Source organism: Haemaphysalis longicornis, unplaced genomic scaffold, assembly GCF_048455015.1.
Source record: "Haemaphysalis longicornis isolate Haplotype H1 unplaced genomic scaffold, Haemaphysalis longicornis Haplotype H1 scaffold_11, whole genome shotgun sequence".
Lineage (NCBI taxonomy): Eukaryota > Metazoa > Arthropoda > Arachnida > Ixodida > Ixodidae > Haemaphysalis > Haemaphysalis longicornis.
This window is the reverse complement of record NW_027526214.1, coordinates 124,047,994-124,072,618: the sequence shown is the minus strand read 5'-3', so window position 1 is coordinate 124,072,618 and position 24,625 is coordinate 124,047,994. Positions and strand designations below refer to the sequence as shown.

Below are 24,625 nucleotides of genomic sequence, written 5' to 3'. Positions count from 1 at the left end.
TCAGAAAACAACTGCTATGTAGTTACCTCTCCACTTAAAGCGAAATTTGTACTAAAACTGGCCGCGAAAATTGTGTGAATTAAGAGCCTCTACACTTAGGCAATGGAATTCGGATAGCTGACAGTAGTTCGTGTCGTCGTAAAACCGGTGCTTTTTCCGCGACGCCTCATTAAATATGATAGCAGACTAGGTTTTCATTTCGGCCACTACTAAACGCCGCTGTTAGTCAATTGAACCCGCGTCCATGCCCCGTGAACTTCACCCCGGTGAGGTGCTGGTTCGAAGTTACGCCTCTTTTCGTCCGTTCAGGCGTTGAGGGGTGCGGCGGGCCAACAGCGGAAGGGTGCTATAAAGTTTTCGAAAGACTTTTTTCATGCACAAAGGCTCTGCAGTATGGGCGCGTGATGCAACCACGACACTCGAGATAAAGCCATGATTGAGAGTTGAGCGGAGTACTTTGTGGAGCAGCGCTTACGTGCTCCCGCTAAAGCGGAAAGCTTACATTAAGGGGGGACGTGGCTTTCAAAATCAACTTTTTTATTTCTTTGTGGATTTTGATGAAAATTGGCACAGCAACTGGAAATGCTTCTGTGATAACACCATAAAAATTTGAAGTTAATATTTTGATAACTTTTTTTTGCATGAAATTTTCTTTCTGTTCCGCTTGTACCGAGCTTGAGCGGCTTATAAAACACGATAGAAAACTTGTTCGAAGTGCTTTGCATTCCCAAATGAATGGACGAGGTCGTGACAGTTTTAGAATTTTTTTTTTACAACACAATGTTTTTTAGTTTTCATTTTTTTAGAGGTTAATGTGCAACAGGCATGTCAACTGTGAACGATTATTTGAATAAAAAAATCACAAAAAACAAATCTGGAAAACTAAAAGTGTCACGACCTGAACAGTTCATCAAGGAATGTAATGCAAGAAACGGAATCAAAATAGACCCAGCAGTCACGAAGAAATCCCTGGGACAAGCGACACAGGTGGCAAAAAAAACTGTTTTGAGAAAACGGCTTCCGAAGTTGCAACATAGGTTTCACATATCAAAAGTCGTCACGGTTGTAGCCTTTCATGTCCTTTTGAACATGGGGCTTCTGGAAGGCCTTGCCTTGAAATTGGAGTGCCTTTTCAGCCTTTCTCTTTCCAGAAAACATCATTTTCAGCTCCTCCGTGAAGAGTACATACCCCCCTTTGCAAACCAAACGGAGGGGAGATGGGTTTCAATGGGCTTTCAATGCAAAGTAGGTTAGTTGGTTGGCTGTATCGCACTGGACAACCTCCTTTTGCAGTGTTGTCACCATGGCAACAAGTTAAGCATTTTTTAAACTTAAATTTGAACATTTTTGGCTATTTTTTCATGTTTTATCTTGCCTGGCCCAGCAACTTAGTACTCATAGTGCAGGTGTTCATTGCCAAAAGTTTGCATACCACAAGGTTGAAAATGAGCTACTTTGAAGCTTGGTAGAGTATTCTGCATAACACCCAACTTCAATGCAAGAGCATATTTTTTTTACTACTTTTGACATTCAAGGCATCCAATATTTTTCGCAGCACAGCCAGTATGCCCTGAGCAATGGTATCAATAATTTCCCTAAAAAAATCACTGTTAAATGCTGCCACAGTAACGTACATTTTTAACGCAGAGAGCATATTTTTATTCGTATATTACTAACTCAAACCTGTTTGCATGAAAATTACAAGTGCACGGGAAACGTTGCGCAAGAAAGGCGATATGGCTCGCGCGCATCGCAGCGCACGCTTACCGCGACATATCGAGCTTTGATTATACCTGATATGGCTGGTCAGGTCGCTTTTAAGATTAAAACTAACGTCGCAGGCATTAATTACAACTACTGGCGTTCAATCGTAACCGGTTGCCCAGTCATGTGATGCTCCAATGCGCGTCGGCTATGCCGTGCGCGCCGCAGCGTTTGACGCGTCGACCGTTTCTTTCTCAAGGCTAGCGAGCCCACAGTCAAAACACAGCAATAACTAAGCGTGTAAACATCGCAAATCCGACTAAAAGTTCACTTCACGAACCGCTATCGCAAGCGCGCACACCGCGTCACCCTCCGGGGTCTGGCGACGGTGGAGTCACGCGCACCACGAAGCGTTCGATGACTTCCGCCTTTCGAGCCACACAACTTCCCGTAATCTGGCTCGTTATCTCTGGCATTCCCATCGCGATAATGTCCGTGTTGAATACCACAGATTGAACAGAAACTCGGCCGAGCGAAGCGGCGAAAATGAACTCAATCCGCTCGCTACGCAGCTCAGGCAGCCGCCATCTTGCGTTGCGCCCGCGACATCCAATCAGGAGGGTCGTCGTTCTGCGCCCCGACCGGAGGACCAATAGCGCTTCAGCATCTATTTCTAGCTTCGTTTGTGCGTCGTTTCTTTTCTGCCGTTTGTGCGTTTGTGAATGAACGAAGATAAAAGAGACGCGCGGAACCGGAAAGACGATCGCTCGGCCGATCTAACCATATTAAAATGGCCGCGCCCGGTGGCACCGTTGCGGAGATAGAGCGCTCCGAAAATTGCCGTTTTTTCGCCCTTTTGCGCTGATAGTTTGTCACCGCGCCTGACAAAAGTATTTTTTTATGCCACTTTGCGACGCTTTTCAGCGTAAAAACTTTGCAGACGCACAGAATAGGAAACATAGAAGCCGAATATGCGGGTTTCAAAAAAACGATGTTTTGGTGATTTTTCCGAAGTTGAAAGCCGCGTCCCCCCTTAAATATCTTCTCACCAAATTTGATTAAGCAATTACTTGTATGCCGGCTGAGCCCTAAAGAAACCGATTTCTCCGCATCGCAGCTGCCTAATGAACCGTTTTGACCACGTTCGGAGGAAAATTTATTGCCACCAGCGTTTCTTGATCAGGGTGGGCTTTACGTGACGCTCGTATGCTGACAGCGCTAACAAGGCTTGCTCTCAAACATTCGCGAGCGCCTGTGTGCCTCCGCAGAACGTCGAGGGCATCCATCACTTCGGTGGCCTTCGGTTTCACCGACGCTTCCTCAGGCTCTTGTTCGGAACACTTTTCTTTCCCTTGTAGTGCTCATGCTGCTTATAAGACTCATCTAATGATGGACGAACAAAAAATTAATGCGGTTATCAGCAAGCACAACCTAGTGCAGCACCGTGAGCAAGACGCGTAGAAAAAAACACTTGAAGTAGGCTTCGGCAGCCTAAGCATAGAGGGCGCTGGCGTAGGCAACGATGGAGACGTCAAAATGGTGGCCGCACTATTAAACCGTCCATGGCCGCTAGCGGTTTTTGAGCAGCAGCTTTCATCGCTTTTAATTGTTGTCAACCGCATAATTCACCTCTTTTCTTTCATTTTAGCCTTTTAAGAGTTCATGTGGGTACCTAATGTTTACAATGTAGGCTCTGAGAGGCAAAATAAAACGTGCCTCGACCGGAATTTCGTTCTTCCTTTCTCGCCGTAACTTCGTTAAATCGAAAGCACCGCGCAAAATTACTTCGTAAAATCGAGATAAAAATACATGGATTTAGCAAAATTTTGATAGAAAACTTGAAAAAATTTGTTATATCGCGAATTTCGTTAAATCAAGGTTCGTTATATCGAGGTTCAACTGTATTCATGATTTTCAGACACAACTATTTCGCATGGTAAAAGGACCCTGCTAGTCAAATAGTATAGTCCACAAAGCCTGTTCAGGAATCCTTGGATGTTTTCAATATTGGCACATCAATGTGCATCACAGGCAGCACTGAATGTAAGGCAGAAATGGCAGTACAGGATACATGCCAACGCACATACAAAATACAACTAAAATAATTAGGCAAAGCAAAGTTTGACGTCCACCTGAATGCAGCCATACGGCTACAAAGGAAGGCTAAACAGCTTCTTCAGAAACTTTGCAGTTGAAGAAAAATTCGTCCTGGCCCAGGATTCGAACCCGGGACCACCGCTTAACCGGAGCGGTTGCTCTACCAACTGAGCTAACCAGCAGGCTAGTCGTTTGTAGGGCGAGAACGAATTGATCAGCAACTTTGTAGCCATGTGGCTGCATTCAGGTGGATGTCAAACTTTCCTTTGCAGAAACTCACTCCACCTTGGGGATTTCCCCTAAATCTGGTCGATCAAAAATAATTAGGAAACAGAAGAAGCTCTCTCAGGGCACTGCCTACTTTCTTTGACTGTGAAAGCCTGGTGTTAGTCCCCTTGATACACATCTTTGCCCACTGACACAGCAGCCACGCTATTTGGCCGCCCTCAATCCACCTTGGTCCCGCCTTAATCCCATGTAATCACCCAAACACGGCCGGCACGCCCTTCCTGGCCCTCCCTGGGTTTCTGCACCGTTGGTGCCGAGGCCATTCAAGGCGCCCCCCGCAACGGAGCCCCCCCCCCCCGAGCACCTGTAGGCAAGGGAGGCGAGGCAGGCAAGCAGGCAGACGGCCACGGTGAAGAAGTAGGCCAGGGGCAGGCGGTAGGACAGGGGGTTGCCCTCCGGCCACCGCACCGTCTCGTTGGTGTAGTGGCCGTAGTACATCACCGTGTCCGCAAACACCCCCTGCAGCAGCGGCAGGAGCGGGGGAATGTCGGACCGGGCTGGCTTTTTTCACTTCATACGGCAGGCACAACCTCACACGGCACAAGAAATTGTCCAACGAAAAGTGCGGGGCAAACAGGAGAGAACAGCGTCAATTTCAAAGACAATTCACCAGACAACAATGCAACAAGCCAAACTTCAGTTTGGGACAGTGCCACTTCGGATCAGATACGCTTCTACGCTTTCCGCAGGTGAAAGTGCAGACTGCTCTGCACTGTTGAAACCACTGGTCGCTATCATGCATGCCAGCAGAACAATGGTTCCCACCCAGGCACCCACCCTTCCATTCACAAAACCCCGCTTTCACCAGTCTCACAACTGGAGTTTGTCGGCGCCCTTTTTGGATGCTGCTTTTCCCCCAATGATTGAAAATACGCCACTATTTTTTGAGTCAGTCAATTAGTTCCCAAGATAACTAGAGATAATTAGCCATTTTTGAAGGAACAATAGACAAAAGAGTGGTAGTCATAAAACTGTAATCTTTACATTTTCCAATACTATGAACCCTGGTGAGTGCAATGAGAGAATTGGTTTCTTGATGCACTGGTTGGAACTAATTTCACAGCTCATTAAACTTTGGTGGCACCAGTGGCAAGGAACTATTTTTAATGCCTATTTAAAACACCAAAGTTTATTGACCTGTAAAATTAGTTCCAAACGGTGCATCAAAAAACCGATCCTCTTATTGCATTCACCAGGGTTCATAGAATGTTTTTTCTATTGTTCCTCCAAAAATGGCCAATTATCTCTAACTATCTTGGGACTAACTGACTGACTCAAAAAATGATGATGATTTAGGGTTTTATGGCGCAAGGCCGACGAGGGCAAAGAGCGCCATGACAATGGTGGGATGCTATGAGGCGATATTAAAATGGAATCTGTAGAAAATCCACTACATCAAAATTAAACTATGGAAGTTGGTGTATAGGGTCATAATTAAAAGTAAGGAATATTGGTATGCAAGGTGTTAAAAACCCCACAATACCGCCATTGTTTTGTGACGGAACATGAGGCCAAGTGAGATCATGGGGAGTATGTTATGTACTTCAAGAAGTCAACATCGGCAAGGTAATTAAAGACTCTTCTGTAAGAAAACATGGGACTATCTGCTAAAAATAATGAAGGGTGCAAGGGTATGCAATGAGTCTACATTTCTTGAAAGTGACGTTTTCTCTCTGTGTTGCACATCTTGCATTCAATAAGCACATGAAGAACTGAGAGCTGCCCCCCACACCGATGACAATGTGGCTTGTTTGCGTCCGTTAAAAGGTATGAGTGTGTGATGTGTGTGTGGCCAATTCTCAATCTGCATAAGGCTACCTCCATAAATCTGTCATGTTTTTCAGCAGAGGGCTTTTCTATTTTGGGTTTAACGGCATGTAGTTTATTCTCTGCTTCTCTGTCCCATTGTTGCTGCCAGTGGTCCCGCAGCTTCCTTTTCACAAAAGGTTTCAGATCTTGATATGGGACCTTGTTTACGTCTATGCTGCTTCGAAGGGCGGCAGCTGCAGCACTATGGTCAGCAGCTTCATTTCCAGGAATGCCGCAGTGGCCAGGAACCCAGCAGACTGTGACAATGAGTTTCAGGCCATAAGCAGAGTGGAGAGCTCTTAAAACACAATTAAAAGTAGGGTTTCTACTGACCTTCCGAGATGAAAGATTTGAGACGACACTGAGAGAGTGGTTCAAAGCCAGTAGAATACCGTGCGCCTCTGCAGTGAATATACTTGTGTTCCTGTTCATTGTTTTGGATATATTAAGTAGGGGGCCATTTGCAGCACAGGATACGGTTGTGGTAGTTTTTGAAGCATCTGTGTAAAATTCAGCTGCCTTGTATTTGTCACGGAGGAACAGAAAATGCTGAGTGATGACAAAGTTTGGTACATTTTTATTTTGTATTTCTCTAAAGGACATGTCACAGTGAATTGGGAAAGTGTCCCACGGAGCGACCAAATCATAAACTGAGGTACAGTAGACATCAGTGAGAGGAACTTGGAACTCGCTGACGAGGTGTGAAACTGCCAGCGGGAAAGGTGGAGCTATGGATGGTCGGTTTTCAAAGAGATGATCAGTTGTGTTATTTTTCATTATGGTATTCAGAGGGTGTTCCTTCAAAGAAGTCATCTTTGCGGCATACATCAGAGCAGTGTAGGCGCGCTGGTACCCTAGAGACCACTGGTTTGATTCGACATGAAGGGATGGAATATTCGATATGGAATATTCGATTCGAATATTCGCTGTTCGATATGCTCCTGTGGCCAAGCGAAGCCCCAGGTTGTATACTGGGTCCAACATTTTGAGTGCTGTTTTGGTTGCAGACTGGTATACAATGCAGGCGTAGTCTATTCTTGACCTAACAACACTATTAAGAAGTACTACTACTACTATGTATATTTTATTGGCGCAAGGGCGTCTGAGGCCAAAGAGCGCCAAGACAATGTTTGTTTTGTCAAATTTGTTAAAATGCCATGGCGATGATTGTGATGTACTTGATAAAAATAGTGTATATATGGGTGTAAAGGGCCCTTATTCTAAGAAGCGAAGATGAATAAGATGAGAGGTAACAGTGATGATGTTTATGTGTGTGCTGGGAGCGCCATAACATAACAAGGATGGCGGTGACGTCCCTGGCACGTTATGAAAACACTCAGAACCACCCTCACTATTTGCATTGGGTGGCCCTGATGTCACACATGGTATGAGATGAGTGCTAAAAATCCAATGTCAGCGAGATAGGCTAAAAGGCGTTCACTTCTAATCGGGGGTTGATCAGATAAAAACAAGGATGGGTGTAAGGGTATTGTGTAGGTGTATACCGTAATCCTCGCACTTTTTTTTCGGAAAAGTCAATGCAAAGTTAGGGGTGCGAGAATTATGCGGGGGAAAAAAAAATCCGGTGCACAGTGTTGTCAATTTGCCTTATGCCAATCCCGCTAAATGTAGCGGTCGTTTTTTGTATATGTAAGCTCAGTGTTGCCAACAGCAGCTATTTCTTTTTATTTTATTATTTACAACGTAAACAGTCTCCCGTCGATCAGTGATCATGAAATTGCCGCCTTTGCTTTCTGGCGCGCGCCCTATCTCGTCGTCGTATGTGTGTGCCCTACTCCAGTAATGCACGCTGAAGTCGGTGACGCCGAAGTGCCTGCCTGCGGCACGGTTGCCGTGTTCGATCGCGTACTCTCTCGCTTTCAATTTGAAAGCGGCAGTGTAGCTGGCGTTCCTCCCCATGGAGAAGCGGCACCAAGCACAAAACAAAGATCAAAAAGTTCTCAAAATGGCAGCGAGCTATCCACCACTGACGTGAGTGACCCAAAGTCTGACTGTTGCCGCTCAACGACGGGACCACGACGGCGACACGACGACACGACAGCGGGCTGCGCGAACACCGTCTAGTTGCGCGCACGCGAAACATGCGCGAAACCGGCTCAAGGACAGTGTGAGTAGCGTGCTAGGGCGCCTGTTAGGGAGTAGCCATGCAGGTAGTTAGGGCGCCTGGATGGCCTTGGATACACAGCGCTCTCCGCCGAACGGAGAGGCCACGGGGGAGGGCGCGCGTTGGAGAGCGCGTGCACCATGCGGGTTTCGCGAGCAGGCAACTTCGCCGCTGCAAAGTTGCGGGTGCGAGAATTATGCGAGGAACCAAAAAATCAAAGTTTTGGTGGCTCACATTAGGAGTGCGAGGATTACGCGAGTAAATACGGTAGTTCTGGGAAGTGTCGTTTCCTTGCGTCATGGTATGCCAACCATTCAATCAATACATGGAGGACTGTAAGTCTTCGTCCGCATTTCTCACAAGATGGTGGTGGGGTTCCGTTTAAAAGATATGAGTGTGTAGCGTGTGTGTGACCTATACTTAATCTGCATATTGATATTTCTGTGAACCTGTTCCGTTTCTCTGTGTTGTATTTCCCTATGTGTGGTTTTATAATGTGCAGTTTGTTTTCGATTTGTGTGTCCCACTGTACCTGCCAGCGCCTCCGAAGCATACTCCGAACTAGTGGTTTCATGTCTAGGTAGGGCACATGTGGGATATCTACAACACTGCGGAGAGCCGCCACAGCAGCATTCTGGTCAGCAATTTCATTGCCCGAAATTCCGCTGTGCCCAGGTACCCAGCACACTACTACAGTCAATTTTAGAGCGTAAGCAGACATTATGGATTTGATAAGACGGTTTAAAATAATGTTTCTCGTTGGTTTTCCTGAATGGAGAGCTAATACTACACTCAGGGAGTCTGTAAAAATAATGGAACTGTGTATTCTGGTTTCTGTAATGTGTTCCACAGTGGTTAAAATGCCGTGTGCCTCAGCTGTAAAAATACTGGTATTTTTGTTCATTGTCTTTGTGATAGCAAAGTTTGGGCCATGTGCAGCGCATGACACAGAATGGGCGGACTTGGAGGCATCTGTGTAAAACGTTGTGTAGGGATATTTGTGTCGTAGATGTAAGAAGTGCTGCAAGATGAGTTCTCTTGGTGCAGTTCTTTTGTTAATGGCTCTAAAAGATAAATCACAAGAAATCGGGGACATTCCCCAGGGAGCAACAAGGTCTGTGATCGAAGTTCTGTAAGTCTCGGTAAGAGAAATCCCAAGCTCCTCAGCTTGCACTTTCACTCTCAACGAGAAGGGCAGAGATATAGACGGCCGACTGAGAAACAAGTGCATGGCAGAGCTGTCGTGGATAATAAGTGAGGAAGGATGATTTTTTATAGATGTTGTCTTCACAGCATACAATAGGTCTGTGTATAAGCGCTGGTCTTCCAGGCACCACTGGTCACATTCCACATATAGACTTTGTGCAGGACTCGTTCGGAAGGCTCCTGACGAAAGGCGAAGCCCAAGGTGCAGAACAGGGTCAAGCATTTTTAAAGCGGTTTTCGAAGCTGACCCGTATACTACGCTCCCATAGTCCAACCGCAACTTCACTAAACTGTTGTAGCGACGCAGCAGGCACATCTTATCTGCACCGTAGGAGTGGTGGGAGAGGACTTTCAGGATATTCATTGCCTTTATACATTTTATTTTGAGTAGCTTTATATGTGGAATAAATGACAGCTTTTCATCTAACACAATCTCTAAAAACTTGTGTTCCTTCTTCACAGGCACAGCCACTCCACTGAGCTGGACGGTGGGCTCAGGGTGAATACCACGCCTCTTGGAAAATAAGACACATGTGCTCTTTTGAGGATTTAGCTTAAAGCCATTTTCGTCGGCCCATTTTACAAGCCTGTTTGTGGCAAGTTGTAACTGCCGTTCACAGATAGACAGGTTACAGGACCGGAAACTGATATGAACATCATCCACGTAAATGGAGTAAAAAATGGTACGGGGCAGAGCTTTTCCAAGTGTGTTCATCTTAGCTATAAAAAGTGTGCAACTAAGTACTCCACCCTGAGGAACGCCATTTTCTTGCATATACAGCGCGGATACTGCAGCCCCAACCCTCACTCTGAATGTTCGTTCAGACAAATAGCTTTCAAGGGCATTAAGCATATTCCCACAAATTCCAAAAGATTTCAGGTCTCGCAGGATGCCGTAGCGCCAGGCAGTGTCATATGTTTTTCTAGATAAAAAAAATATGGACATACAAAACTGTTTGTTAACAAAGGCATTTTTCACATAGGATTCAAAAGCGACAAGTTGGTCTGTTGTTGATCTGCCCGACCGAAAACCTGCCTGGCAGCTGTCCAGAATACCATTGTATTCCAGGAAGTATAGTAACCTTCTGTTGATCATTTTTTCGAACAGCTTGCACAAGCAGATGGTCAGGGAAATTTGACGATAACTTGAAACACAGGATGCATCCTTTCCCTCTTTCAGCAGTGGCACAACAATAGCCTGTTTCCATGCCTTAGGAAAGTGCCCAGCACGCCATATTCTGTTAAATAAAAACAGGAGAGTATTGATTGTGTCTGTATGAAGGTGTTTGATCATGCCATACGTAATGTTATCTGCACCTGGCGCCGAAGGCTTGCAGCCAGCCAACGCAGTCATGAGCTCGTGAAGGGAGAATGGAGAGTTATAGGAGTCCTTTGATTGCTTGTGGTCACGTATGGACTTCCGCTCAGCTGACTTTTTGTAGTGTATAAATGTGCTGGTGTAATGTGAAGAGCTTGAGACGTGTTCGAAGTGTTGTGCCAACGCGTTTGCCTGGTCCTCTAGGGTGCCACCAGTGGTGTCAACAAGGGGTAAGCCATGTGTGCTTTGTCCATTTAGTTTTCTTATCCTGTTCCAAACCTTTCTTGTATCGGTGAAAGAATTTATTGAAGTTAAGAAGGACCTCCAGCTATTGTTTTTGGCCTGACGGCGAATGCGCCTTCCCATGGCTTTGGTGCGCTTGAACGCTACAAGGTTGTCCGCAGTGGGGTACCTGCGAAGAATGCCCCACGCCTTGTTCTGTGCCTGGCGTGCTTGTCGACACTCTTCATTCCACCAGGGCCGCCTTAGGTTACTTGTGTTACCAGAAGTCTGGGGAATGAAGTTCTCTGCAGCGTCAAGGATATGTGCCGTGACAAGGCTACAAGCTTCATCAATGCCCAAGTGTTCTATGGAACTGTGTGCGAGTTGAGATTTCTGCTTGAATTTCTCCCAGTCTTCAGCGGTTTCTTTAAACCTTTTAGTTGAGGTGGGAGTGTAAGGGTCTCTGTCTAGGCATCTCAGGAATACTGGGAAATGGTCACTTCCAAGCGGGTTTTTCTCCACCTGCCACTCAACGAGTGGAAAAAGAACAGCAGAACCGATTGCCAAGTCTATGTGTGAGTACGTGTTGTGTGTAATGTTATAATATGTGTGCTGTTTTTTGTTGAACAAACATGCACCAGATGACACTAGGAAATGTTCAATCAAGCGGCCGCGAACGTCAGTTCGCCCTCTGAGAACCCCAGAGTTTGTTGTGTGCATTTAGATCTCCAACTAAGATAAATGGTTCAGGAAGCTCATTTACCAACGACTCAAATTCTGAGGTAGACAACTGATGATCCGGGGGAATTGTCGTGTCGCGATCGTGTCATCAGCGCAGCGGTTGGCTAGCAGCGCGTGCGCAGCAGCGACGCTTTGTGTATAAATTGGCGCACCCGGCTTGGGTGCGCGTTCTTCAGTTGTGAGGCTGCCAGTGCGCGCCTCGGGAAATAAAGCAACGTTTTCCACGCTTGCCCGGATGCCGGTTACTACAAGTGGCGACGAGGACGGGATCCGCACCGAGCTTCTAAAATGACTGCGCCCGTTCTGCACAGCCAAACCGTCGGCACGTTGCCGGAGTTCCAGCCGGACAGCGGTAATTTCGAGGTGTACTTGGAACGCTTCGAATTGTTCGCTGCCGCCAATGACATCGCTGCAGAGAAGAAACTGCAAGTCTTCTTAACGGCCATAGGGGAAACCGCCTATGTTACGCTCCGGAGCTTACTGCTGCCCAAGACACCGGCCAAGGCATCGTACGTGGAAGCGGTGAATGTGCTGAAGAAACATTACACTCCAAAACGTTCACTGGTCGCCGAATGCTATCGGTTCAACCAACGCCAACAAGCGCCACATGAAAGCGTGGCAGACTTCATAGTGGAATTGAAGAAGCTGGCTTCGACATGCGAGTTCGGCAATTTCCTGAACGACGCTCTGCGGGATCGGCTGGTGGCGGGATTGCGCACTGAAGCCGTACGCTGCAGGTTACTGGCCCTTCCGGACGAAGAAATCACGTGGGAGCATGCGTGCAAGGTCGCCATCGCCATGGAAGCAGCGAGCCAGGACACGAAAGAGATGCTGCAACCAAACAAGTCGGGAGCATCTTCTGACAGTACGGAAGTGTACTGGCAACGAGGGACGCAGAAATCTCCGCAAAAAGGAAAACCAAGCAAAGCGGGACGAAGAAAAACGAGCCCTGCTAAGAAGGCGTTGCAAGGGACTAAAACGAGCTGTCACCGGTGTGCAGGACACCACCCTCCTGTGAGTTGCCCTTTTTTGACTAGTGACTGTTTCAAATGTAAAAAAAGGGTCACATTGCGAAAATGTGTAAAACGAAACTTGTGCATAGTGTAGAGCCGCAGGAGGATAGAGATTTGCTTACTTTGTGTCACGTGAACCGTTCCGACACACCCCCATTTAGAGTAAACGTTACGATAAATGGGAAGGTAGTTCCTATAAAAATTGATATGGGTGCGGCCGTGTCGATTATTTCGGAAGTAGAGTGGGCGAGGCACTTTCCTAATGCCAGTTTCACGCAAGAGGATGTGAAATTAATGACGTACAACGGTACACCTGTCGCTGTTGCTGGAGTAGCCGACGTAAAAGTTGAGTATCAAGGACAGTGTTTCAAATTGCCTCTGGTGATTGCTAAAGAGACTGAAGGCGCAAGGATGCCTCCGCTGTTTGGCCGAAATTGGCTTTCAAAGATAAAACTCAACTGGCATGAGGTTTTTTCCGTGCAGGCATTGGAAAGGGAAACGCCCCTCACGGAAAAGTACCGTGATGTATTTAATGCTGGTTTTGGTGCTATCAAGGGTTTCAAAGCAAGCATTGTACTTAAAGAGAACGCATGCCCAGTGTTCTGCAAAGCGCGATCAGTGCCATACGCCTTGCGCGAGCGAGTCGAGCAAGATTTCGCTAATCTCGAAAAAGCGGGGGTAGTGTATCGGGTAAGACACAGCAAGTGGGCGACGCCTCTTGTGATTGTTCCAAAGAAAGACGGAACAGAACTTCGGCACTGTGGGGATTACAAAATCACAGTACAGTTGAACCCCGCTACAACGAACTCCGCTTCAACGAAATTTCCACTTCAACGAAATATTTCCAATTCCCCGTCAGCTAGCCATAGAAGTCAATGCAACAAAGTCCTCGCCACAACGAACCATTTGACAGGCTTGCTTTCGCTTCAACGAAATTTTCGATGATTTGGGCAGGGTTTGAACAATTATTTTGCAATAAAATAACCATAGCGCCAGCTATGTGTAACTTTTCATACATTCAGGACGCTTAGTTTCACCGAAAACATGCGCGGTGCGCCCACACCGCCACCCAAAACAAACAAAAAACAACTCATAGGAGGACGCCATTGTTTGATGGTGATAACGATGTGGCTGGCCGTCTTTACATGAGGCGCAGGCCCGGTTCGCCAAGCCGGAGCTACAGCCTCTGCAGCCAATCTGTATCCAGTTGAAATCGCACGAATGTGATCCGCTGCTGGCGCGGCGCCGTCATGTATGCGTTGTGAGCAGCTGTCCTTGCCGTTTTTCTTCTACCATTCTTCATAGCCAAGAGCAAAAATCATGTTTGCGTGTTTGGTCTTGAAGCCAAGTCATCCTATCTTAGTCGCGAGCGCGCGGTCATGTTAAATGCAAGCGCGCGCGCCTTGCCTGCCAAGGTCAGTAGCTGCCGTGCCCTGTCAGAGGATAAGATAACGGCACCGCTCCTGCCACAAGCGAGAGGGGGGCTTCCGATGGCCTAGCAGCTATCTGCAAGTAATCAGCTCGGTGGCCACGCCTTGTCGTACAGCAATACGTTTTGCGCCTACATTTCTTCAGCCCCCTCCGTAACACCTTCTTTGCGTGCAGTGAAAAAACAGGTATCCATTGGTATGTTTGTTACCGGAATAAACATGACGTTATTGCGCGTCACTCCTTTTTCTAAACATTGTATTATGCTGCCAATGATGCGGAAACATACGGGGCTATTTTTCTGGCCTTTCCGTGTTGTTTCTGGGCAGATTTCGCCTCAACAAATTTTCGCTTCAACGAAACTTTTCGCACGTCCCGTCAATTTCGTTGTAGCGGGACTCGACTGTAAATCCTGCAATTGAAGTCGATCATTACCCCTTGCCGCTGCCCGAGGATATTTTTGCCACACTTGAAGGCGGAACCGTGTTTTCTGTCATTGATCTGTCGAAGGCGCACCTTCAGCTGGAACTGGATGAGCAAGCACAAGAATTGCTCACCATAAACACTCACATGGGCCTTTTTAGGTTCCGTCGCTTGCCTTATGGCGTAGCGTGTGCTCCAGCAATTTTCCAAGCTGTAATGGATCAAATCCTGCAAGGTATGCCTGGCACTGCCTGCTACTTGGATGACATTGTCATAGCCGGAGTAGACTACAAGCAGTGTTACGACAGAGTGGAGGAGGTGCTAAGGCGCCTGAGTGAACATGGTATCAAAGTAAATGCCAAGAAGTGTAGGCTCTTTCAGCAGCGCATAACGTATTTGGGGCATGACATTGACAAAAATGGCTTGCACCCTACGGCCGAAAAGGTCGTGGCCATCAAAGAGGCGCCGAAACCTACTAGCGTGACGCAGCTGAAGGCCTTTTTGGGCTTAGTAAATTTCTATGGAAAGTTCCTGCCAAAATTGGCTACGATTCTAGAACCGCTGCACGACTTGCTCCGCAAGGACAGCAGATGGCATTGGTCGCGTAAGTGCGACGAGGCGTTCGCAACCTGCAAGAAAATGCTGTCCGACAAAAGCGTCTTGCAGCTCTATGATGTAAAAAAGCCACTGCAAATTACGTGTGACGCATCGGAATACGGGCTAGGGGCTGTGCTATCGCACGTTGAAAACGGGAATGAAAAACCCATCGCTTTTGCTTCACGGTCGTTGTCCCCGTCCGAGCGTAACTATGCGCAAATAGAAAAAGAAGCCCTGAGCATAGTTTTCGGGGTGAAGAAATTTCACAAGTATCTTTACGGGCGAGATTTCAACGTGTTAACGGACCACCAACCCCTGACAACCCTGCTTGATCTTAAACGGCAGGGCAGCGCTGTTGCAACTGCAAGAGTGCATCGATGGGTCACATTTTTGGCGAACTATCGCTACAAGATAAAGCATAAGCCGGGGTCGGCTATCAGTCATGCGGACGCGTTGTCTCGCTTGCCGCTGCCGGACACGGACGACCACAGTGAAGATATTTTTTATTTTGCGCCACTGAATGAGTTGCCGCTGACAGCGAAAGATATTGAGCGCGAAACTGGACAGGACAAACTGTTGAGTGTCGTTCGTGACATGATATGGCACGGCTGGAAAAAAACTGTACCCGAGCAGTTAAAGCCATTCTGGTTGCGCCGGTTTGAACTCAGTGTAGATAACGGATGCATTGTGTGGCTGAATCGCGTAGTTGTGCCGCAGTCCTTGCACAGTGTTGTCTTGGGGTTGCTGCACGCACAGCACTTGGGGATAATTAAAATGAAAGCGGTAGCAAGGTCAATGCTATGGTGGCCAGGCATGGATAGCGTCCTGGAAGAAACTGTGCGGAAGTGCAAAATTTGTCAGTCTGTCCTTCCTGAAGCTCAACCTGTACCTTTGACACCATGGCAAGTGTGCCAAAACCCATGGGAAAGAGTACATCTTGATTTTGCAGAAGAAAAAGGAAAAATGTTTCTGCTAGCCATAGACTCCTACTCCAAATGGTTGGAAATTAAACCTATGGGTGTAACAACTGCCGCGAAGACGATTGAAGTTGTGCGATCTTGGTTTGCTGCGCATGGACTTCCTTTGGAAGTGGTAACTGACAATGGTTCGCAGTTTTGTGCACAAGAGTTCGAAGACTTTCTTTCATCGAATGGTGTTAGGCACACACTGACACCCCCCTATCATCCGCAGTCTAACGGAGCTGCGGAGCGCGCGGTGCAATCCACCAAGAAAGCACTACTCAAACAGAATCTAGAAGATTCTGAAAAAGGCACTACGAGGTCGCTTCAACACAGACTAGACAACTTTTTGTTTTCTTACCGCCCAACTCCTCACACTTTTACGGGAAGGACACCCGCGGAATTATTCCTGCGAAGGAAACTGCGGACCAGGTTGTCGTTACTACGGCCAGACACTCGAAATGAAATGGTTGTGAGGAGGGAGAAAATGAAAACTCTGGCTGACAAGCGAAGAGGTCGGTCCCGAGTGTTTGCTGTGGGTGACAGTGTGTTGGTGCGTTCTGTGCGCGGTGATGTGGTGAAATGGTGGCTTGGCAGAGTGACGCGTGTCAAGTTTCCGTCAACCTATTTGGTGTGCGTCGGAAACAAAGTGAGGTTCGTGCACACTGACCATCTGCGACCATCCTGCGTTGAATCGACCAATCATCCAGACAACCACCCTGAATGCGCACTGCCTCATGCACCTGACGTGGTCCCTGCTGCACTTACAACGGAACGCCTTGCCGAGCCGGCTACACGTGCCACGATAGCGCCGTCGGCAAGCAATGAAGAAGCGGTCCCTTTGCGGAGGAGCAACAGGGAACGACGACCACCGGACCGTTTGACCTACGATAGTTTTTAGAATTGTGCAGGGAGGGAGTGTCGTGTCGCGATCGTGTCATCAGCGCAGCGGTTGGCTAGCAGCGCGTGCGCAGCAGCGACGCTTTGTGTATAAATTGGCGCACCCGGCTTGGGTGCGCGTTCTTCAGTTGTGAGGCTGCCAGTGCGCGCCTCGGGAAATAAAGCAACGTTTTCCACGCTTGCCCGGATGCCGGTTACTACAGGAATGTATAAGGAACATATTGTAATCAGCCGACCAAAAATGATCACGCGGACAGCAACTGCCTCAAGGCTGGTGAGTAGTCTAATGGACTGGGATGGAATGGATTTTCGCGTCACAATGGCAGCCCCACCAGATGAATGAGCAAAGGCATCTCTATCTTTCCTGAAGACAGTGTATTGTTTGAGAATGTTACTTTGCTTGGGATTCAGGTGTGTCTCTTGAAGGCAAACAATACTGGATTGATGTTTATAAAGGAGTTCATATACATCATCCAAGTTTTTTATGAGACCCCTGCAGTTCCATTGAACTATGTTTTCAACAGCTATTATGGATTAAAGATAATAAAGATGTAGTTGAGAAGTTGCCTATTTTGGTTCATGTCAGTGAGTCTTGTTTAGGGCCTGTTGTACGATGAGGTGGTTTTTTCCCACGGCCAAAAGTGCTGCGGCACTCATTTTGCGCCTGCTGGGCAGGTTGAGATGCCGAGGTGTCCATGTCCTCGTCAGACAAATCAGGCGGCACCGACATGGTGTCCATCCGACATCCACCTCGTGGATTAGTTCCTAAGTTGGCCACAGGCTTCTTGGTTGGAACCTGCGGTGCGGGAAGGGAAGGAGTACGTGTGGGGCCACCTGAGTTCATGCTCTTAATGCCCTCGGGTGTCGTGCGGGCCAATGGAGCTGGACTGGAAGAGGCCGGACCAGTCCCAACAGCGCCCGTCACCACATTCTCCACGGCTCCGCAGACGTAGTGGCGGGGTGCTCGGCTGTGGACGGCAGCCCAGCAGGAGGAGGAACCACACCAGGGCCTCTGCTGTAGAGGCAGGAGCTGGTGGTTGCTCGGAGGGGGTTAACGACAGCGACACATCAGCTAAGCTGCATTGTGTCGCAGTACTAACCAAACGTCGCCCCAACCCCCGGCGGGCGGCGTCTGCATAGGATGCAGCCGAAAACATCTTGTGCTGTTGGCGTGCTTCGGGGAAACTGATATTTTCGGTTACTTTGATCTGAATGATCTCTTTTTCTTTCTTGAAAGATGGGCAAGATCGTGAGTATGCAGCGTGTGAACCACTGCAGTTCGGACATTTCATGATTGTGTTTTTGCAGTCATCAGAAGAGTGATCATTCTCGCCACATTTCGCACAGGTGAGCTTGCCACGGCAAGCTAGAGTTCCATGACCGTAGTGTTAACATTTAAAGCATCGCCTTGGATTTGGAATGTAGGCGCGTACACGACAGCTAAGGAAAGCTGCCTTCACTGTCTCTGGCAGGGTAGAGCTAGCAAATGTTAGGATGATGTGTCGGGTCTTGATCTCTGCTCCATCTCTTCTCATAATAATTCTACAGACGCCAATAACAGCTTGGTCATGCAGTCCCTCAAGGAGATCATCATCTGTCTCATGGAGGAGTTCTTTGTCAGAGATAACACCTTGGACAGTGTTTAGCGTGCGGTGTGGCGTAACTGTGACAGTCAAGTTGGCAATTTTTTCTTGCTTTAGGAGGTTCTCACTTTGGTTTTTTCGCATAACTTCAACAAGAAGGTCTCCAGAGGGCATCTTTTTGGCATTGTAGTCTTTTGCAACAATGTTTTCAATACACTTTGCAATCAAGAAGACTGACAGATCGGTGATAGGTTTTTCGTCGGTCGAGTGTACAACAAGGTATTTGCTGAAAGCTGCCTGAGGTGGTTGGGTGCGGAGTGCTTCCGTGCGACCCCTTTTAGGAGGTCGATCAGGGTGTTTTGCGGGAACTGAGAAGATAGCCATAGAAAATGGAATCAATTCGGTGGCAAGGCCAGTCGCCCACCACCGAGCCCAACAAGGGAACGTGGCTTTGAAGCGCACGTTAACTGTACCTCGCCACTATAACCCTATGCTCGGGATCTAGGGTGAAGCCTTCGCACAGGGTTAACCCTCGCCGCCTGGAGAAAAAACGGCGAAATAAGGAAAAGAGAAGATGACAGGACAGGGTTAGGAAAGACGATAGGAAAGCAAAAGAATGAAGAAGAGGACAGGAAAAGGCGACTGGCTGATTCCCCCCAGGTCGGGTCAGACTGGGGGCACCGTCTACGGGAAGCGGGGGCCGAAGTGGTGTGTTGCCTCTGCCAGGGGGCCATAAAGGTCCAAAACAACCCTGGCTTTGGCTCAACCACCAGGATGCCCTTTTCCCCGGACACGCCAAAGCCACGCACAGCTGGGACGTGGGTGGGTCCAACCCACATGTGCTCGGGTTCGTGGTGTTGCAAGACACCAAGTGCCTACGACAGTAGGCACCCCTGCGGAGCTCGGGACCGTGGTGGCGCTACTCACCAAAACACCTTGAGTACACAAGGTGCCCCCTGCGGGGCACTATTAAGAAGTGCTAGCAGACATTTTGTATCCGTACCCCTGACTCAAAAAATAGTGGCATATTTGGAATCAGTGGGGAAAAAGCAGCAAGACTGGCAAGTTTTATAGAGTTTACTTTAAAAATGAAAAGAAATTGCTTTAAGAGCCATGTCCCCCCTTAAACTCTAGCGTTCCTGTAAGCTGTATACTTATGCAGTGAATTTTACAAGAGCCGAATTAGTGGTCACAAAATCACGCACTACATATATCTGTACACCCACTGTAATTGGTTATGTTATAAATGGGCTGCCCTGTAGTACACTAGGAGCTCTGCATAGCATCCTAGATGCAGGTATTTGGTAGAGAAATGCCAGATTTGATTGTGGATTCCTAAATGAACAAAGCATCTCTCGCCACCAAAAAAAGATGCTAGGATGTCTACAAAAGCTACAATGCTTTTGTTAAGACAAAAGGTTTTTGAGCCTTGAGTGTCCCTTTAAGCAATACCCCTGCCACTGGGGCATTCAAAAGGGCATTTGACAAAGTAAAATGGCTGTCAAAATTTCAAATGCCGTTCAAAGTGGTCAGAATTCCGCAACTCCACACGACAATTCTCAAAGGCAGTTGAATGCTTCTACGTTCACCTGCCATGCTTTGGTGTCATCACTGCTGTAACTGAACAAAAAATTTAACGTTAGAGCTAAACTTTGCCAAAAAAGACACCAACGTGAGGGGTACATTTGGGCCTAACCTACAAACAGGACCAAAATGTGCACGAAATAAAACAGGCAACATGGCTCCCCCACACCACTTGGTTTTTTTCCTATGCTGTGTTTTCCTATGCTGTATTTTTCTTTCCTCACACTGCCAGTGTTGAGACTACAGAGGATTGAGTGATAGAAAACGGGAACAAGCGAAAAATTATCAAGAGCATGCTCTCTGAAAGCCACTTGTAAATAATTACTTTTGCGTGTGAAATATGCACAAACTGCGCTTGAGAGTAGGAATATTGTCTATGTTTCATAGGCTTTCGAGCTGGCCTGGAGAACCCAAAAGGTCGGGGGGTGGGGCTCCTCCGACCCAAACGCCGTGTGGCAGCTCAAAGGCCTTCGAAACGCCCGTGTGGCCTCTCCCCAGTGGTGGCGGCAGTCGGCAGCCCTTCTCACCGCGCCAGTGAAGATGTTGACAAAGGGGTGCTGGAAAAAGTTGACGTCCTCGTAGTTGGAGCTCTGGGCCTTTGGAGACCGCTCGTAGATCAGCTGGGGCACCGTCACAAAGCCCATCTGCAAGAAGAGGGGGCGGGGGACGCTTTGCACATCCATCTCCACAGGATTACGGTCCCTGGAAATTCAGCTAGTCTGCCACCAAATTTCAAAGTTGATACCCATACAGATCGCCAAGGACAGTCAGTTTTAAACCTTCTTTGAGCTAACTCAGACCTAGGGAATTGCCTCCACATAAATTGCAAGTAATACACCGCTAAAATATTGTCACGTAGCCAAAGACAACGCAGAAGAAAAAACAAGTTTACTGGAGGGCTCCCTAACAACTCAGCAAATCGAATACTGCAGCAGCTGCCCTGGGAGTATTTATCTTTCGGCACGGTTGTTTCTCGAAGCGTCGAATTACAATGAGAACACTGGAGATCAAGAAAGATTATTCTAGGCTCGTGACATCAGGGCCAAACACTCTGCCTACCAAAATAAGATAACCTGTGCAGCACTTGAAAGAAAGGGAAGAATATATGCACCTTGCTTGAAACACTGATTACATAGCCGCGTCACCGGGTGGTAAAAACAAAACACAGAAGTACGCAAACAGATTGCATGGTGCGCAGCAATATTCATGAAACGTGCACTTAAAAATGAACTAGGCGCCCGCAAACGGCTTGTGCTGTCCCAAGTACCTCCCAGAATTTGCCACAGCGCATCCGTCCGGCGCAACAAACACACACGCAGGCGCAAAAACCAACGCGTTGAAACAACAGCAATCGTGAAGGAATCACTAATCACACATGCGCCACAACAGTTAGCCAACGGTCCGTGCGAATGTTGGTAGATCGATAGCATCATGACCAAACATTGTGAAGCCACGAGAATCACCACCTAATCACTGGAAGCTATCTTTAAGATAGGCAAATTCCTCGATAAGGAGGGAGGGAGCACTGGCAGACAGAGCGCTGAAGCAAGTTCCGTTCTTATTGTACAAAAATATGAAGTAAGCCTCCGCCACCTCGCGAGTATGTTGTGCCGAAAGGGTGCGCTGTGTCGAGATTTTCCGTTTTTGGTTTCATTAAAACTCCGTTGTTAGTAAGCGCTCGTCCTGTGCAGTTCTTCTCTCTGTTGTGCATTTTTCTGCGATCGATTTGATTGATTGTAGGGTTTAATGCGCCGTTGCAACGCAGGCGATGAGGCACGGCGTAGTGGAGGGCTCCGGATTAATTTGGACCACCTGGGGATGCATTTTTCTCGTCGCTTTTAGTCACTATGTCACCATATGTGCACGTACACATGTTCAAAATAGAAAACTGCCGCAACGTCAGCGCTAAAACTGGAACCCATGTGCAAAGAGGGCAGGCTGTACAATCGTGCCAGTAGGGGTGATCGTAGGGAACACCTGTGAGGTTTTAAAAGTTTGGCCCGATTCCTTGCACCATTTTTTTTCCTCCCCAAAACTAAATGAAAGTCAAGAAACGGACCCTTCCAAATTCTTTTGTTGCCCCCGCAAACTTGTGCACACAACACTGCAGTGCTACTTCTGTACTACAGCAACAAGAAGAACTTGCTGCTCGTCTAGTTCCTCAGCAGTTCCCATGAATTGAGGTGCAACACAAAACATGGATGGTGAATGCATAAAATTGTTCTTTTTGTTTTGTTTGTACATTTTTTTTTAAACTTGGGGTAAAAATCGGGTGCTATTTTTCAAACTGATACTAATTGGGCAGGAATTGGGTTGTACAAAAGACATACCAAAATTCGTTTTTTTTTTTCGGGTTAAACCCACAGATACACTCGGTTATTTTTTTTTTATCATGAGCTATCACAAGCTTCTTAATTCTAACTCGTTAACATTGATGTTGGTTTCAAGCTGGTAATCTGGGGGGCATCAGGGTTTTCTCGCAAATACCCTGCGAAATTTGGCGTTTGCTTGGAAGTAAACCAGTAGTGACGACAGTAAAGAGCATCGATAACTTCAAAGAACATCTTTTTCACAAAAAGCTGGTCACCAATTTTTTTGCCCATCCTCCTTTACATGCACTACTATACACCTGCGTGCGCAACATGTTGGTCTCCATTCGAGACGTATCTCAGATGGGGTGAAGCTCTTTCGGAACCACATCAGCTAGGCCCGAAAACGCCAGTGCAGCCAGCCAGCATTTTCTAGCCTGGGTAGTCATGAGGAGACCCATGAGACAGCACCCAGTGAGCTCGAAAGCTGCATTTGCGGGGCTGACTTGCAGCAAGTACTGGTTCAGAATGGCCGACCAGCAGCCCACAGCTGTGCAGACCGCTACGTTGAAGAAGGTCCACTCGGGGAGAAATCGGGTTCAACCAAATACTCCTCAAACATGTTCGGGGTGTCAAAATGGGGGTTTTACCCGAAAACGAACAACCCTCTGAATAGAGGGTAGGCAAGTGTTCACCGTGCGTGTTTTTCATTGCACTCCAAACGATGGGAGCAACAGGTCCCGGCGAGGTGGTTGGCATGCATGCTTCAAAAGCAAGGGAGACAAGTGGGATCCCTGCGCACTGGAATGCTACGATGGCCCCTTCCCCCTGTGGCGCTCACCAGCAGGGCGGCCATGGCGAGGTTGAGGGCGAGCAGGCGGCGGAGGAAGAGGAAGTACGAGGCCACCCCCGAGCCGAAGTTGCCCTGGATGTCCTTGAGGTGCGCCTGCCACAGGTCCACCTGCGACACGCACTCCCAGGCGCCCCGCCGCACACGCTCCACGCCCTGCACCGCCCCCCCAGAAGAGCCACTCCATCATCAACCACCCGCTTGTGGTGCCGACTGCGGCTGCAACTCTCCACTGCTGGCCGTGAAATGCCCTTCCCAAACACGTAGTTAGCATTTTCGCATGTGCGTGCTCACAGGGACACTTGCAGCACGCGTTTTTTGAAAACAACATTCATGCGTTGTTAGTATTGGGAGCAAGTGCAAAACTACTAATACTACCATGCCTCGAGGGCCCGTTAATAAAGGTCATTTTTCCTGCCTAAAGCTGCCCTATACGCCCAAGCATGGCATACAAAATTAGCCTGAATACGAACCCTCTACACTAGTGCCCTCCATACACTGATACTAAAACACTCGTGATTGAGGTCCCCAGCTGAGGTAAAAGTTGCCTCGTTTAACTACAGTACCATCAATAAAGCAGCAGAATAGCTTCGGCATGGCTGTTCTGTGCCACAGGAAAATATTGCCAACCCTTTTAATTAGCCATCTTTTTATTTTTATACGGGCTATTGCAGGAGCACAGACACTGCACATTTCAATTTTTTCATTAACAAGAGCTAAACATCAACTGCAATTCAAAAATATTTGCTCTGAAACCAAACATCACCATTTGCACAGCCCTATACTCGGGGACAACTTTCTGTGGCAATGGGGGGGATGGCTAATGAGCTGCTTTGTGTTACTTCGCCAAAGTAGTTCCCGATAATATGGTTTCAGTTTCAGTTTTGGCATGACAGATACGCATTTGTGACACAGTTCATTTCTTCGCACGAGCTCCGTATTTAACTGCCCACATCCGCGACCACCAAGCATGCAGGAACATCGGTGTCTCCTTCCCTACGCCTCATTTGTTTCTCGACACAAGCCAATGTTTTGACCGGAGAACTCGGACCGACTTAATAAATCATGCCGCGGATGACACTGTCCAACTCTGTATCCTCCAGATGACGTGAATTTTGCCAGCGCTGTAGTTTTGAGGGCATGCACAGAGATGTGAACTCTTGCCGAGTTGAAAACTGGGCAGCGCCACTTGCGTGTTTGGCGTGCTTACATATAGTGCGCGCAGTATACCGAAAAAGCAGCACGCACACACTACGGCACGAAGCTGAACCCCATTTGGGTTTGGTGCAAGCCGTTCTTCAGGTGCACATCGTGCCTGTTCCGGATTCCTCAAGTACTGCCTCATACTGAATCGGCGACTGGACTCATTCAGCGAATGCGTCGAAAAGTGCGTTCTTTGGGTTCAAAAAGAATGCCATGGTTCCTGGACATGCGAAGTAGCTCCTGTTTTTGCACAAAAACCTATGAGA

General features: G+C 47.8%; 2 protein-coding genes across 3 annotated transcripts in view; one reads left to right on the top strand and one right to left on the bottom strand.

The window, feature by feature from the left end:
• The window catches only part of LOC144160988 (transmembrane channel-like protein 5), an 88,631-nt gene that overhangs the window by 42,290 nt on the left and 21,716 nt on the right, over positions 1-24,625 (bottom strand). For both annotated transcript variants that reach the window (XM_077692050.1, XM_077692052.1), the window contains exons 6-8: positions 23,148-23,312; positions 20,525-20,641; positions 4,394-4,548 (exon numbers count right to left, since the gene is read on the bottom strand). In XM_077692050.1, the coding sequence (XP_077548176.1) occupies positions 4,394-4,548; positions 20,525-20,641; positions 23,148-23,312 (437 nt within the window). The remainder of the gene's footprint in view (positions 1-4,393; positions 4,549-20,524; positions 20,642-23,147; positions 23,313-24,625) is intronic.
• Positions 11,617-12,890, top strand: LOC144160903 (uncharacterized). The gene has a single exon (XM_077692001.1). The coding sequence runs from the start codon at positions 11,799-11,801 to the stop codon at positions 12,615-12,617; it is 819 nt and encodes a 272-aa protein (XP_077548127.1). The 5' UTR covers positions 11,617-11,798; the 3' UTR covers positions 12,618-12,890.

Excerpts from the sequence above, each read along its gene's own strand:
- LOC144160903 (XM_077692001.1), top strand. The coding sequence starts at position 11,799 with ATGACTGCGCCCGTTCTGCACAGCCAAACCGTCGGCACGTTGCCGGAG.